The 16,523-nt window shown below is 44.9% G+C and overlaps 1 protein-coding gene across 4 annotated transcripts in view; it reads right to left on the bottom strand.

The window, feature by feature from the left end:
- NBEAL1 (neurobeachin like 1) overlaps window positions 1-16,523 on the bottom strand; it is a 139,618-nt gene that overhangs the window by 40,607 nt on the left and 82,488 nt on the right. For all 4 annotated transcript variants that reach the window (XR_014163085.1, XM_081889448.1, XM_081889447.1 and 1 more), the window contains 8 exons: window positions 14,041-14,197; window positions 12,692-12,850; window positions 11,287-11,446; window positions 8,447-8,535; window positions 4,924-5,481; window positions 3,402-3,577; window positions 2,126-2,279; window positions 922-1,050 (listed from right to left, as the gene is read on the bottom strand). Coding sequence is in view for 3 of the 4 variants with exons in the window: in XM_081889448.1 (XP_081745574.1) it covers window positions 922-1,050; window positions 2,126-2,279; window positions 3,402-3,577; window positions 4,924-5,481; window positions 8,447-8,535; window positions 11,287-11,446; window positions 12,692-12,850; window positions 14,041-14,197 (1,582 nt within the window). In the remaining variant the exon portion in view is untranslated. The remainder of the gene's footprint in view (window positions 1-921; window positions 1,051-2,125; window positions 2,280-3,401; window positions 3,578-4,923; window positions 5,482-8,446; window positions 8,536-11,286; window positions 11,447-12,691; window positions 12,851-14,040; window positions 14,198-16,523) is intronic.

Genomic DNA, 16,523 nt, shown 5'->3' with positions numbered 1-16,523 from the left:
TCTGAATCTCTGGACTTCCCACCTTCTCCTCCATGGGTCCAATTGTTAACATTTTCTACTGCATATTTTTCAAAAGTCCCTATTCTACATAACTCCATTATCTCCCTAATACTTGCCACATTACAAGTGTTATTGCAATCCTGCTAATGTTTTCATCTGTTTGCAGTGGTCTCCAAGATAAATTATACATTCTTCGCATTCTTTGTTAAAGTTTTGGTCTTCTTTGGTTTTGGAGCCTTCTGGACAGTTTTGCCATTTCGGCACAATCCAACAGTTTAATAAAGTCCCAACCAGAAAAGAATGGCAAATGAAATCTAATTCTCAACACACTATACAGACCATAGCTGTCAACTTACAGATTTGAAAATAAGGGACCGGCAGCCTCAAAAATAAGGGATCAGCAGCCAAAATAAGGGATTTTCCTAAAACAGGTATGTTCAACTTCTGAGCCCCTCCGAACCAAAGGCAGAAAGCCCAGCCAGCAGCCAAACGAAGCCTCAAGCGGTGGTTCCCACAGCGCAGCAACCCAGCAAGGTGGGATGCAGCAAGGAAAACCACCATCACCTCTCCGCTGGGAAGCGCTGAGCAAAGGCGAGTCCCCAGGCAACACGGCCGATTTGAACAGCACAAAGCATGCAAACTCCACCCCCCAGTCAATCTTAGACTCCTTATTGGGTGAGCAACAAGGCAAGCAACACAGTTAGAGCCTCCCTCCTCCCTGGCCGGCAGAGAGGGAGGGAGAAGAGCTGCTTCCTTTGAAACCCGGGAAATTTAAGGGACAGCAGCGGGACACGGAGCTGGGATAAGGGACTTTCCCGCCAAATAAGGGACAGTTGACAGCTATGATACAGACCCTGGATGTTGCTAGTACTATTCCGCATCACAGCAGCTCCACGCTGTACAATACACATGACAACAAACCTGCAAATTATCCTGTCCAATGAATCCAAGCAGCATCTGAACTTGCACTTGGTAGAACTTCACATACTCTGGGCCGGAAGAGTACCAGACGGACAAGGTATCCATGAGAGTCACCAACTCTTCTAAGAGCTATGAGAAACACCATTCGGAAATCCCAGGGGAAGGAGAAGACACGTTATGGGTTGTTTTTTTTAATAAAAAAGTTTTAAAGCAGAGGAACAGTTAAATACATATCTCGATTCACAGCGAGACCAAGTAATGTGCAACCCAGGATTGCTTTAAAAATTACCCCCCCCCCCAAAAAAACACCTTAAAATCGTAAAATTAGAACACACACACACGAGCTCCACCAGTGGAAGACACCCTGAATCTCAACACCATTGCATCTCCCCCAGAAACCCCAAACCAGCAAGGGTTCAAGGGCTGTGCCTGCACGCTGCCAGCGAGCTTCCAAACAGACAGACCTATATACTAGGAAAACAGCAGCTATACTTGCTTTTCTTATTTATTACGGTACTGTGTAGAAACTTCAAGATTTGCCTATTAATGTATTAAATGGGATCCCTGCCACGGAGAAGGTGTTTAGAATCCAATCACGTTTTAAACATTAAACTATATATATTTACTAATTGATATTATTAGTGTGAGTCCAAAGATATGTCTTTTTTAAAAAAAAAAATTAACTTCCTCCCTAGAGCAGTAGAAATACCCCCTGTGACGTTAACATATGAGAGTGCTGGAGGTGCCCTAAGGAAGTTAGATTAGCCTCAACCAGAGCCAGGGCCTTTTCAACACTGGATCCGGCCTGGTGGTACACTCTGCCTCATGAGACCAGGGCCCTGCGGGATCTGATCTCTTTCCGCAGGGCCTGTAAGACAGAGTTGTTCTGCCTGGCCTTTGGCTTAGAATCAGTTTGATTCCCTCCCCCTCTTTCTTTTTCCTTTCTCCTCCCATGAAGAAGCTGCATCCTAATGTTTTAATGTTGCATCTTAATCTTTTAAATTGTATTTTAATCAACTTGTTTTTATTATTGCTTGTTAGCCACCCTGAGCCTTGGCTGGGGAGGGCGGGGCGTAAATAAAAAAATATTATTATTATTGTTGTTGTTGTTGTTGTTGTTGTTGTTGAAGTCTTGCAGGCAGGACGCGAAGGCATAAACAACCACCCGACAACTTGACTCTTGTTTTTACATATTCATTCATACCTTTTCCGTCCACAGACTTGAATTAACAAGCCCTTCCGCTTGCAGGAAATCTTGCACAATAAGCAGGAGCCGGAAGGCGTTTTCTGAATACACTGGGAGAGATTTAGCGTCTCTGTTGTCTGTGACTGCCCATTCCAACATCTTCTCTAGCAAGCTATATTCAAAGAGGAAACGTGTTATTCAAAGGAGGCAAACGTTATGAATTTCAGAAAACAAGGACCTGATTACGTCTCCAGCTCTGCCACCCTATTTCTTGCTATGGGGAGGTGTTTTAAACTGCTTTTAAAATTTTGTTTCAATATTGTAACCCAGCCTGGGGCTTCAGGGCAAAGGGCGGGTAAATAATATATCAGTAATAACGTCTTAAAACACATCACAGAAGGCATGCTAACTCTCCAGTGGTCTGACTCTTCCATTGTCTCCTGAGACAGGCATATGCCAAAAACAGCAACAACAATAATAATAATAATAGGAGTTAGAGGTTCTGTGAAGTTAATTCCAGACACACGAAACAGTGTTCCAATTACAATACGGGTGACAGAATAAGAAAACGAATCACACCTTGTTTCTCAGGTTGCAAAGACTCTCCCAACTATTTGCTTAGAATGGAAGAATCAGCTGATACAGCTGGTCTTTTAGCTTTTTATGGACACATGTTGTGCATAGGTTGTGTTATTTACCCTGCTGTAGACAGCATCTTAAAAAGCAGAGACAACACCTTGCCAACAAAGGTCTGTATAGTTAAAGCTATGGTTTTCCCAGTAGTGATGTATGGAAGTAAAAGCTGGACCATAAAGAAGGCTGATCGCCAAAGAACTGATGCTTTTGAATTATGGTGCTGGAGGAGACTCTTGAGAGTCCCATGGACTGCAAGAAAATCAAACCTATCTATTCTTAATGAAATCAGCCCGGAGTGCTCACTAGAAGGACAGATCCTGAAGCTGAGGCTCCAAGACTCTGGCCACCTCATGAGAAGAGAAGACTCCCTGCTAAAGACCCTGATGTTGGGAAAGATGCAGGGAACAAGGAGAAGGGAACGACAGAGGACGAGATGGTTGGACAGTGTTCTCGAAGCTACGAACATGATTTTGACCAAACTGCAGGAGGCAGAGGAAGACAGGAGGGCCTGGCATGCTCTGGTCCATGGGGTCACGAAGAGTCAGACATGACTAAACGACTAAACAACAACAAAACTGCCCTGTGGACTTTAGGCAAGGGGCAGTATATATGTATGTATGTATATATATATATTTAAAAATTCTTAAAATAAACTCACTTGAGTTTTATTTCATCCGTTGGCCGTAGCAGCTCATTGGATATCCCCAATTTGGTGAGGGCAGAAAACACCTGCCCCCTCTCAACCCAAGCAGCATCGTCGGATCTTTCTATGCCTCTCCACATCACACAAAGCAGGGCATCGGTGAGTAATTGTATGAGATCTTCTTCACATGCCTATGGAAACAATCATGCATTTTAAGGAATTATAATATTATTATTATGGCGCTGTGGGTAAAAGCCTCAGCGCCTAGGGCTTGCCGATCGAAAGGTCGGCGGTTCGAATCCCCGCTGCGGGGTGCGCTCCCGTCTTTCGGTCCCAGCGCCTGCCAACCTAGCAGTTCGAAAGCACCCCCGGGTGCAAGTAGATAAATAGGGACCGCTTTCTAGCGGGAAGGTAAACGGCGTTTCCGTGTGTGGCTCTGGCTCGCCAGAGCAGCGATGTCATGCTGGCCACATGACCCGGAAGTTTCTTCGGACAGCGCTGGCCCCTGGCCTCTTAAGTGAGATGGGCGCACAACCCCAGAGTCTGGCAAGACTGGCCCGTACGGGCAGGGGTACCTTTACCTTTACCTTTAACAAGTCTTATCCTATGGAACTGGGACTCCTGGCATATGTACTTATTTTAGAAAATATGGTCTGTCTCTCGCTATCTTTTTTTTTTTAGCTGACCAGCCCCCAAGTGGCATCCAATCATATTAAAAGATAGACTATAAAAAGAAAAGGTAATTAACTGAGCAGTGAAAACCACAATAGTGTGAACTATTCAGGGAGAGAAGAAAATCAACTTGCGCTGATAAACTCCATCTGGATTTGCCTACTATGCAGTGGCAAAGCAATGTGAAAAGCACAAATCTTGAAATCCGAATGAACACGCATTATTTGTCTCTCTTTTCGTTAAAAGTTTAACTGTGAAAGAATTTTGATTACCGTACTTTTCCATGTATAAGACGCCCCCATGTATAAGGGGTTTCAAACTGAAGAAAATGGGGGGAGATGGCACAGAGTTGTTGAGCTTTTTGGGGGGGGCTGTTACCCAGGGTTATTTAGTTTTTTTAATAAGGGGGATTGCCGAAAATCACTCACCTGCATGCGTCGCAAAATCCGCCTCTCATCTGTCCCCTCGCCAGCAGAAACTGCCAATCGCCCGCCCAATTGCCACAGTGTCAGCCAATCAGCGTCAGCTATTAACGCAGCAACCAATCACACGCCCAACAGCCGTTGACAGCTGCGGCAGGAACCAATCAAACGTCCACCCTATGCCCTATCCATGTATAAGACGACCCCCACTCATAGCTGTCAACTTTTCCCTTTCCTTGCGAGGAATCCTATTCGGAATAAGGGAATTTCCCTTAAAAAAGGGGAAACGTTGACAGCTATGCCCCCACTTTTTAGCATAATTTTTAAAGAAAAAAACCTAGTCTTATACACGGAAAAGTACGGTAATTTTAAAAACTTTACTGGGTGGGCAGGCAATGGGACTGACCGCAAAAGTTTGCACAGAAGCAGGACGAAGACATTACCTCGCGAATTTCAAATAATGAGAGATCTGCCGGGAATGCCACCTCTGCCGCAGCGTTTGGCTCCTTCTCAAGATGCCCAGAGAATGTTTTGGTGTTCTCGACAGGCGAAGGGGTGCTGGGCAGGCTGTCCACCATCTGACTCCCACCGTCGCCCAGTTCATAAGAGTCAACGCTTGACAGGTCCAAGCTCAGGTGAGAAGGGTTCTTCTGCCACAGCTCATCTTGGTCCTCGGCCATGAAGGACATCTCTGCCCCGGAAGGTTCTTCGAGCATCACCCCAGGCTTGCTGTCTTCCAGGCTCCACCGATCGCAGGAACCGTTGAGAGATGCAAAACCAGTAGCGTCTCCCCCGTCGGCCTTTGAAGAAGAGTGTTTCTGAAACTCCTTACCCGGAGCGTGCTTTTCACCCTCTTTGGCAGAGTCGTTCCTGTTCTCCCTCGCACCGTTCCGGACCTCGGCGTTCTCTTTCAGGAAGAGCCTCGCCAACGTCTCCTGCCAGCCACGTTGCTGAGAAATCTGCTGCGCTGAATCCGGCTGGCTATGGAGGATTTGCAAAAGCTGCAGAAAGGAATAAGCGGGCGAGTTGAAGACTCAACATCAATCTGCAACAGGAACCTTTCAGATTTGAATTTTTTTTATTATTATTAAAGATTTTCTTGTTTTTACAGAAGTGTAATGTCTCGTATTTTTTCCATGTAACATTTTTACAAATCCGTTTCATTTGTTGAGACATTAGGGGGAGAAGAAAAAAATGGGGTGGTGGAGGGAGGGAAGATGGGTGGGGTCGGGTGGCGATGTTTCTATTATGCTTAATGTATGTAGGGTTTGGTGTCAGCGTTGCTTGTGCTGTTCACTTGTGTTCCTTTGGTGATGAGAGAGGTTGGGGTTGGCCTAGGATGTGGTTGTTTGTTTGTGATTGGCTGTGGTGATCTTTGTTTTCGTGTGTGAGTTGGGTGGGTGGGTGTTTTGGATCAGGTTAGCCATATTGATTTGTATGCTGTTGGTGGATTATTGGGCTGTGTATGTGATAAAGGGGAGCCATACTGGGGTAAAGGCGTCTTCTTCTGTTTGTCCCCGTGTCAGTTTCAGTTTATTGGTTAATTTTTCTAGTAGGGCTGTTTCCCATACTATTTGGTACCATTGGTCCCTGCTTACTCCTGACAGGTCTCTCCAGTGTCTGGTTATGGCATTTCTGGCTGCTGAAAGTAGGTGGGTTATGAGTTCTTTGTGGTGTAAATGGGCATTGTTGTCTTGGAAGATGTTTAGTAGGGCCAATTCTGGGGTGGTGTCTAATACTTGCTTAGTTATTTTACATATTTCTCGTATGGCTGTTCTCCAGAATAGCTGGATTTTGGGGCACTCCCACCACATGTGAAGGTATGTGTCTGTGGAGGTGCACCCTCTCCAGCACTTTGGTGAGGTTCCTGGGCATATTAGTGCTAGTTTTCTTGGTGTTAGGTACCACCTGTAGGTGAGTTTCAGAGTGAGTTTTTTTCTTTTCGTTGATATGGATTTAAAGGGGGTTTAGACCACATGCTGGTCCCTTGAGTGGGGTTAATCTCATAGCCTATGTTATTCTCCCATTGTTTTTTTATTGTGTCTAGGGGGTTTGTGGGATTTTGGAGTAGTATTTTGTATATTGTGGATACCGTCCCTTTACCGTTTCAACAGGAACCTTTCAGAGCTTTCTGTGTGCCTGTAAATCACGTTGCCTCGGAAAGAGCCACCAAGGTGCTAAACCAGCATGTAACTTAAGATGTAAGTAATAGGTCTGAGAATTTAAAGGTGTGACCTAGAGATGGGGAAAAAACCTGCGAAAAAAACGGAAAAATTGGGACAAACCCAAGTTTTTCCCTGGCTTCTCCCCAAGCCGTGTTTTTTTCCCCGCGGGAGGCGGCAATTTGATATAATCTGAATATTCTACACACTTTTTTTCAATTTTCCCGGGGGGAAAACGACTTTGGAAAAAACTGGGGTCTTCCCCAGTTTCCCCCCCAAGCCTTCCGACCTCTAGTCATGCCACATGCCATCTTTATAATAATTTCAGCCTAAAACAATATGGATTTTTAAAAACCAAAACAGGGATTATAATACCACAAACTTTAAATAGGTGGTTTAAGAAACAAATGTACTGTGTAAACAAATTTGCAATTTACGGCATGTTGTACAATGAAACAAGATTATATGAAAATGATGTACCGGTGGTATTTGACCCCTACTAAGTTAGCAGAAATAGAACAAGTACAAATATCTGCTGGAAACATAAAGAAAAATAAGGTACTTTTAATCATATATGGTGGACGTGTAAGAAAACAAAAACTTTCTGGGAGATGATATATAATGAACTGAAAAAACATGTTTAAAATAACTTTTGTCAAAAAAACCCCAAAAGCTTTTCTATTAGGAATTATAGGTACAGTACCAAGATTCCAAAGGACCAGAAAAGACATTTTTTGTATGTGACAACAACCGTATGGATGTTACTAGCCCAGAGGTGGAAGGAAGAAACAATTCTGACCAGGTAAGAATGGCAAACCAAGTTGATGGACTATGCTGAAATGGCAAAATTAACTGGGAAGCTCGGAAACCAAGAGGACAAGAACTTTAAAAAATAATGGGGGAAATTTCTAATTTATTTCTAATTTATTTATTTATAATTGTGGGCAGATGAAAACATTAGCAGGATTTTAACCACACTTGTAAAGTAACAAAACTTATGGACAATTTCAGGGGTCAGCAAAGTTTTTCAGCAAAGTCCCTCAGACCTAATGGGGGGCCGGACTATATTTTTTTTTGGGGGGGGGGTGGAAATGAATGAATTCCTATGCCCCACAAATAACCCAGAGATGCATTTTACATAAAAGGAGACATTCTACTCATGTAAAAAGACGCTGATTCCCGGACCGTCCAGGGGCCGGATTTAGAAGGCGATTGGGTTGGATCCGGCCCCTGGGCTTAGTTTGCCTACCCATGATTTAGAGTGATGGAAAATTTGGATATGAGCCAATATGCAGTTGTAAACATTGTTTTTAAGACCCATGGAGGAGATGGGGGGAAACCTTGAGATTCAGAGGAATCTCATTCTATGGATTTTTAATTGATTTTGTTTTATGTTTGTGTATTTTTAAAAAATAAAATAAAATTTTTACAAAAAAGAGAGGCAAATGGACTGTGTAAAAGGGGAGGAGCCGAATCCTGAGGATGCAAAACCCACTGAGAATTCTTATAGGTACAATGCAGTCAATTCATACTATCTTCACCAGGTTACAAAAAAAATAAAAATGAGAGAAACCAGATATGAACATTGTCCCACAGGATCAGTTCCACATAGCCAACAGGTGCCTTTCCCCCCTCCTCTGCCCCATGTGAACAGGATTGCACCCTGCATCAACTTCTGGACACATCCTAAGAACTCCACTGTCTCTCCCCAGACCTCGTCCAATAGACCCATCCTTTGCGATTCACCAGTGATGTTCCTGTCTACCATCTGGCCCACTCCAAAACGACAACAGAAACAACTCACCTTTTGACAAATGGCCACTCGGACATTGATATCTGCTCTGTGAGCCAGGTGAACCACTGCTATAAAATCTCTGTAATTCACAACTGGATCTGTGAAAAAGAAGGATCATTTTATCATATGTGGTGGGAGTGTAAAAAGGTGAAAGGCTTCAGGGAGATAATACATAATGAGTTAGAAAAAATGTTGAAATATACATTTATAAAGAAACCAGAAGCATTTCTTTTGGGTATTGTTGGAAATGAGATAAATAGAAAAGACTGTAAACTCTTTTTATATGCGGTAACCGCAGCAAGAATATTACTGGCCCAAAAATGGAAGCAAGAAGAATTACCAACGTTGGAAGAATGGAGGATGAAATTAATGGACTATGCAGAATTGGATAAGCTAACAGGAAGGATCCGAAACTGGCAGGACCAGAGGTTCACCGAAGTCTGGACTAAATTTACAGAGTATTTGAAAAGTATTTGTGATGATCAAACTACATTTGTAGGTTTACAAGAAGTTCTGTGAGGAGTAATTTAAGAAATATTGTAAAAATGGAAAGGGAGAGATGATCTGTTAAGAAATGTAAAGGCAATATTAAGTTAAGAACTGCAGGAGATGTGATTATGACGGAGGATTATCAGAGGAGCTGATGGAAGTCCAAATAAGAATACTGTATGTATGTAATAATTTGTGGTATGTCTTTAAAATTTTGTAAGCTAAAATTAATAAAAAATATTATAAAAAAAATAATTCACAACTGGATCTGTAGAGTAAGGATTCAAGACACACATGATGAGAAAAAGGGAAAATGTAATGAGTCCATCTCTGTCCCTTTTCCAACCCCCAAAATTGAAGAGGGTTGGGGGGTTTCGTGTATTTGGACTTTGCCATGAAAACACTACAATGAATTGAAGTGATAAATGTATTTTTCCTATTTCAGAACTCAGACAAGAAGAAAAAACTGTTAGGGTTCGACCACACAGTGGGGAACTTTTTTAAGCGCTGTAACAAGGGTGCCTCTGGAGCTTAAAGTGAGGCTCACCCAACAAAAAATAATATATAGAACCCCCTACCGCCCACCTAGGGGACGCGGGTGGCGCTGTGGGTAAAAGCCTAAGCATCTAGGGCTTGCCGATCGAAAGGTCGGCGGTTCGAATCCCCGCTGCGGGGTGCGCTCCCATTGTTCGGTCCCAGCGCCTGCCAACCTAGCAGTTCGAAAGCACTCCCGGGTGCAAGTAGATAAATAGGGACCGCTTACTAGCGGGAAGGTAAACGGCGTTTCTGTGTGCGGCTGTGGCTCGCCAGAGCAGCGATGTCACGCTGGCCACGTGACCCGGAAGTGTCTCCGGACAGCGCTGGCCCCGGGCCTCTTGAGTGAGATGGGCGCACAACCCTAGAGTCTGTCAAGACTGGCCCGTACGGGCAGGGGTACCTTTACCTTTACCGCCCACCTGGAATCCTGAAACGCCCACTAGTGGGTGGTAGGGACCAGGATGGCAACCCCATGGTTTAGAGGATGGAGAGAAAGATATGCAGCCCTGTATTGGGAAGTTTGTAATGCTGTGTGTGTGTGTGTGTGTGCGCGCGCGCACACACACGCATGCTGTAAGCCGCTCAGAGTGACTGGGGAAACCCAGCCAGATGGGTGGGGTATAAATATTATTAGTATCGGTATTAGTAATAATAAATAATAATAATAATAATAATAATAATAATAATAATAATAATAATAATTATTTTTATTTATACCCTGCCCTCCCCAGCCAAGGCCGGGCTCAGGGCGGCTAACAAGCAATAATAAAAACAAGTTGAATGAATACAACTTAAAAACAAAATTAAAATACATTAAAATATTGAAACATTAAAATATTAAAATGCAGCCTCATCGCAGGAGGAGAAAGGAAAAGATAAAAGAAAGAGGGAGAGGGAATCAAATTGGCCCCAAGCCAAAGGCCAGGCGGAACAACTCTGTCATACAGGCCTTGCGGAAAGAAATCAGATCCTGCAGGGCCCTGGTCTCATGAGACAGAGCGTTCCACCAGGCCGGAGCCAGTGTTGAAAAGGCCCTGGCTCTGGTTGAAGCTAATCTGACTTCCTTAGGGCCCGGGACCTCTAGGGTGTTGCTATTTATGGACCTTAAGGTCCTCCAGGGGGCATACCAGGAGAGGCGGTCCCATAGGTACGAGGGTCCTAGGCCGTGAAGGGCTTTAAAGGTCAAAACCAGCACCTTAAATATGACCCTGTACTCTACCGGGAGCCAGTGCAGCTGGAAAAGCACTGGATGATTATGCTCCCATGGCAGAGACCCTGTGAGGAGCCTCGCTGCAGCATTCTGCACCCGCTGGAGTTTCTGGGACAGCTTCAAGGGCAGCCCCACGTAGAGCGAATTACAGTAGTCAAGCCTGGAGGTGACCGCCGCATGGATCACTGTGGCCAGGTCGGGGCGGGAAAGTTAAGGGACCAACTGCTTGATGCGGCGAAGGTGGAAAAATGTCGCCTTGCCTGTTGCTGTAACCTGCACCTCCTTGGAAAGGGAGGCGTCAAGGATTACACCCAAGCTCTTAACGGAAGGCAATGGCACCAATTGGGCCCCCGCAAGAGAAGGGAGTTGGTCCCTCATCCCCATGCCATCCCGACCCAGCCATAGGACCTCTGTCTTCGAAGGATTTAGTTTCAATAGGCTCCCACGAAACTATCCAGCCACAGCTTCCAAGCATCTGGTCAGTGTGTCCGGGGCCGAGTCAGTGTGGCCATCCATCAGCAGATAGAGCTGAGTGTCATCAGCATATTGTATTATTATTATTATTATTATTATTATTATTATTATTATTATTATTATTGAACCACCCAAGTACCTGCATGAAGAACTTGGTTGAGAAGGTTCTTAATAAGAGATGTGGTCACTGGAGATTCGTTCAGGAGCAGTCCCAGTCCGGAATACCCAACTTCTCTGAGTTTCATACGCTGTTTGCTCCGCTCATAGACCTTGGTGCACTTCAACATCTGCCCCATGATCTGCAAAGAAAGGCTGCATGAAGGTCTTCCCGATGTGGGCAGCCAGATCCAAACCTCCCCAGTAGCACCAATGCACACCAAAGACCCTTCTTCACAAGCAAGAAACCAGCAACGCAAGTCTGCCTGGGTTCTGGAGGTGGAACGGGGTGTGTGGAAGTGGTCCTTTGCCTTGGGCGGTAAAATTTCTTTGCCTGGCCCTGCACACACACCCTCCAGTATCCCTATTCATGAGGGCTTCATCTGCCAAACAGTGCAGGATTACAGAAGTGAGAAGTGCCCTGGTCTTCACCACCCTAGTCATTTAGAAGCAGCTTCGACTCCAATCTGTACAGGCCCACCCTGGCTACTATTTTCTCGGTCACGTTTGTGTCTCAGAATGCAAGGGAGCTAGCTTTCGTGTTGAGATTTATCAGATGATAGTAGAAACAACCGTAAAGAGGGTCCATTTCTTCTCTAGACAGCGCTTGTATTCTTTCTAAGCCGTTTAAGGGTCAGTATGTCATTACAACAAATTTCAAACGGGCACGTTTATTTATTCTTAATAATTCGCAGTTCTACAGAACCCTCGCGGCAGCTCAGAACACAACATCAAACTAATATTAAAAACAGCCATAAATGCAGTGCCAGCTTTAAGAAGGACATGATTATTTAAAAAAAACACAAAAATCAATAAACTCCTCTCAGATGAAGGCTGCAATCCACTTGCTTGTGAGCACATAGACACAGCAAGATTTACTGTATTTTTCGCTCTATAAGACACACCAAACCATAAGACGCACCTAGTTTTGGGAGGAGGAAAACAAGAAAAAAAATATTCTGAATCTCAGAAGCCAGAATAACAAGAGGGATCGCTGCGCAGCAAAAGCAGCAATCCCTCTTGCTGTTCTGGCTTCTGGGATAGCTGTGCAGCCTGCAATCGCTCCATAAGACGCACACACATTTCCCTTTACTTTTTAGGAGGGAAAAAGTGAGTCTTATAGAGCAACAAATACGGTACTTCTGAGCAAATATACACAGTATTGGGATTTAAAATTAGCTAATGACAGCCAGTTTCCAGAAGCTGAAGCTATAACTGTACAACAGTTCAGCAAAGGGATTTATATTTTTTAAAGCTATCGGCTTGCATTTTATGCAAGCTTTCATCGGTGTGTGCAGAACTCAGGTGTGCCAAAAGAAAGATGTTTCCTAGAAAATGTGGCTTCATCTTGGTAGATCTATCGTTTTAGAGGGGACGCAGCAAGTTACCTTAAACACAAGCTCCCGCAGTCCGTCCGAGTACCTCTGGTTCAGCAGCAAAGCATAGAGGATGTCTGCATTTCCTGGCTCGAAAAGCAACAAGAAAAGCTGGTCTCGGGTTGGGCTGGTGTGGAGCAGGCTGAAAAGTACTTCCAGGACGCCACAGAGCTTGGGGGAGAACAAAACTGAATCAAAAGTGCAAAAGCCACACGGTTCTCACTATTCAATTTCACTCACTGTAAACAGCTTTTTATCTCCAGAGATGGGGGTTGATTATTTGAAGCGAGGGGTTTCTTAAAAAATGCCAGCGCCCCTAATGGAATTAGGATGGACCCAATTGGAGCCAGGCACAGCCCTATCTGGGATTTGCATGCTTTCTCCATGAACATTTGTAGCTGGGGTTCAGAGACTTGCCAGGAAGGGCCAAACAAGTGAAAAAGGCAGAGAGGTATTGAGCTGCTTGATGTTCACGCAGTGGCGTAGCATGGGTTGTCAGCACCCGGGGCAAGGCAAGTAATTTGCGCCCCCTAACCCGTGGATTTGCGCCCCCTAACCCCCACCCCCAGATTTTGCGCCCGGTGCGGCCGGCCCCCCTGCACCCCCCACGCTATGCCACTGTGTTCAAGTCGGATACTCAGGGCTCAGCCACACTTCCACTCACCCCACCGCCTTCCCTCAGGAAAAACTGCTCTTTACTGCTTAACTGGAACAAATGTCAATTGGTTGTTCCGCTGATTGATGGTTGTTCCTGTTCAGTGGTAAACAGCAGGTTTTCCGGGGGAAAGTGGTGGAACAAATGAAAATATGTGCCTAGAAGGCACAGGACAAGCAGAAAACCTCTCAAATCCGTACTTTCTAGGTGCAGTACAAGCCCTCGGTTGCCAATCAGACATTTTTACTCCCAAATTTCCTACTTCCATCTTTTAGAATAAATAGATGCAGCAAACCCAAAATTGTATGGATTTGTTATCTAGTAGGGGTGGATGGATCTATTTCTGTTCCATGCCAGTTTCAATACTTTGGCCACCTCATGAGAAGAGAAGGCTCCCTGGAAAAGACCCTGATGTTGGAAAAGATGGAGGGCACAAGGAGAAGGGGACGACAGAAGACGAGATGGTTGGACAGTGTTCTCGAAGCTACCAGCATGAGTTTGACCAAACTGTGGGAGGCAGTGGAAGACAGAAGTGCCTGGCATGCTCTGGTCCACGGGGTTATGAAGAGCCGGACACGACTAAACGACTAAACAACAACAACATGCATTACATCTCTTCCCCCACTGCCACTCCCATCGTTTTGAAGATGGAATAGAGAATGACAAGAAAAAAGAAACCGTAGTTTAACACAGGCATGCTAAATACCTGCTCCTCATCGTTGATGGCAGCTATATAGCCCATGATGCTCTGCACTTCCTCATGCGCCCCACCTTTGCTCAGGAAGTACTTTATTAATCCATACAGAGATGTTCTTATTGTTTTAAGATCATCTGGTGCCAAGTCACTGTCTTTGGAGCTGTTTCTAACCAAAACAAGGAAAGAAGACTTCATCAACAGGATTGCGTACTATGAATATAAAAGAGGCCAGACCCAGGAGAACCTTAGTTCTTCCAGTTTTCTTTTCACAAAGCATTTCTCCCTTTGTATATAATTTACCTCTTTGCATGTAACAGCTACCACTACCCATTTCGACTCTCTGGCACCCTATCTGCATAACCTAGCAATTCTAAAATATCGAAGCGCTTTTACTCTCATAAGATTGGATGTATTCCCCTCGGCCGTACTTGAGGGACGATTCCAAAAGATTCCACACGAAAAACGCTTATGTCCCTGTGGAGATGGCAGTACTGAATCGGTGGCGCATGTCCTCCTGGCTTGCACTTGAGGAATGAGGTTATCACCCCTCTTTTATTGTCCATTCTGGGTCGCCCAACCACTGCCACAGTGTCCTTTCTCTTGGCAGATCATGATGAGCAGGTGACAGCAAAGGTTGCAAAGGTTTTTAGCTGGGGCAATTAGAATAAGATCCACTATTTGACTATTGATTCAAAACCCTAAAATTTATTTTATATAACTGACAATTTTTTTTTTATTCTTTATATATCGTATTGTTGTTTTATTGCAATGGCCAATGCAAATAAAGATTCATTCATTCCATTCACTCCTATATAATAGCTACCCCTATTCTTGGTAATGGATATTAAAATGTTGTGCTGTTTTTGTTAGACATCACTCCGAAGAGCTTCAGAAACTTTACCCAGTGTAGGAAGATAGGACCAATGGAACAAGCACATGAAAGAGAGAGAAAATTAAAAACCAGCATTGTCCACTTAATGTCTCATTCAGGGGAGTACCTTCTTAACTACGATCAAGCATAATTACTTAAGGCAAATTAATTTTAACAAGAGAACCTATCTTACAAAACTCCATGTGCTTAGAAATGTCTGCTTGAAGGTGGTTAATAATTATGCAGACAGCTAGTACCGTATTTTTCGCACTATAGGACGCACTTTTCCCCCTCCAAAAATTAAGGGGAAATGTGTGTGCGTCCTATGGTGCGAATGCAGGCTTTCACTGAAGCCTGGAGAACGAGAGGGGTCGGTGCGCACCGACCCCTCTCGCTCCCCAGGCTTCAGGAGAGCCCCACCGCCAGCCCCACAAGCTCGGGGGACAGCGGGGAGGCGGAACGCCGCCATCCCGCTGTCCCCCGACTTGGTTAGAAGGCTGGAGGGGGGAGAAGCCTGCTCCTCCCTGTCGCCAGCCCCGCAAACTCGGGAGACAGCGGGAGAGGCGCAGCGCGCCCTTCCCGCTGTCCCCCGACTTGGTTAGAAGGCTGGCGGGGGGGGGGGGATAAGCCTGCTCCTCCCCGTCACCAGCCCCGCAAACTCGGGAGACAGCGGGAGAGGCGCAGCGCGACATCCCGCTGTCTCCCGACATTGTTTGGAGGCTGGCGGAGGGCTTCCTCCTCCCCCAGCCCCGCAAGCTCCCAGAGCGATGCCAAAGCTGCGCGCAGCTTCGGCATGGCTCTGGGTCCCGTTCTGGGGGAGGGGGAAGCTTGGGCTTCCCCCGCACCAGCCCCGCGCCTGGGGGGGGGAATAAATTTTTTCCCCTTTATTCCCCCCCCCCCCCAAATCTAGATGTGTCCTATGGACCGGTGCGTCCTATAGTGCGAAAAATACGGTATATAGAACAATAGCTAACATCTGAGCGGCATAACAGGAAGTCCCTTGTCCGAACCTCAGTTCTGTCATGAAATTATTAACAAAGCCACACTCAGCTTCAGCTGAGATAACAGCATCAACATTACAGTGATATTGCGGCAAGGTAACATATGTGAAGCATATTCTAAAAATCTTGCACTAACTGACGTTCCCACCGTAAATAATATGTATCAAGTTTATTGCAAACCCTCCAAACAATTTTGTGATGCGGAAGAAAACATTTTTGACATTTGCAAAGAAGTCCTATGCCATCTGTGTAATTGTTTTAAGGTATTTTCCCTAAGAAAACTGGAAACAGGTTTTCACAAGTATTTCATTGTTCCCGCACTGAACATGTAGATGTGTTAACTAACGGTATTTTTAATCATAATTGAACACACCTCAGAGTATCACCTAACCCCCAAACTGAAACCTAGACTTATTCTGATATTCCATTTTTCTGTTATGAAAATGGAAGAGTCATAGTGGCAGAAAGGCTGTGAGGGTCTTTGTGATGACCCCCTCCATTGAAAGCTTCCTTCAGAAAGGAGTTTCTGCCAGGATCATGATGCGCAGGTGTATTTTGATTCATTGAATACAATGAAAGTTTTTTAGTCTTGGTGGAGGGAAGAGCGTGTACAAATTCAA

This window comes from Podarcis melisellensis (assembly GCF_964234715.1).
Source record: "Podarcis melisellensis genome assembly, chromosome: 1".
Lineage (NCBI taxonomy): Eukaryota > Metazoa > Chordata > Lepidosauria > Squamata > Lacertidae > Podarcis > Podarcis melisellensis.
Note: the sequence above shows the minus strand (reverse complement) of the source record. Positions and strands in the feature narration are given on the sequence as shown.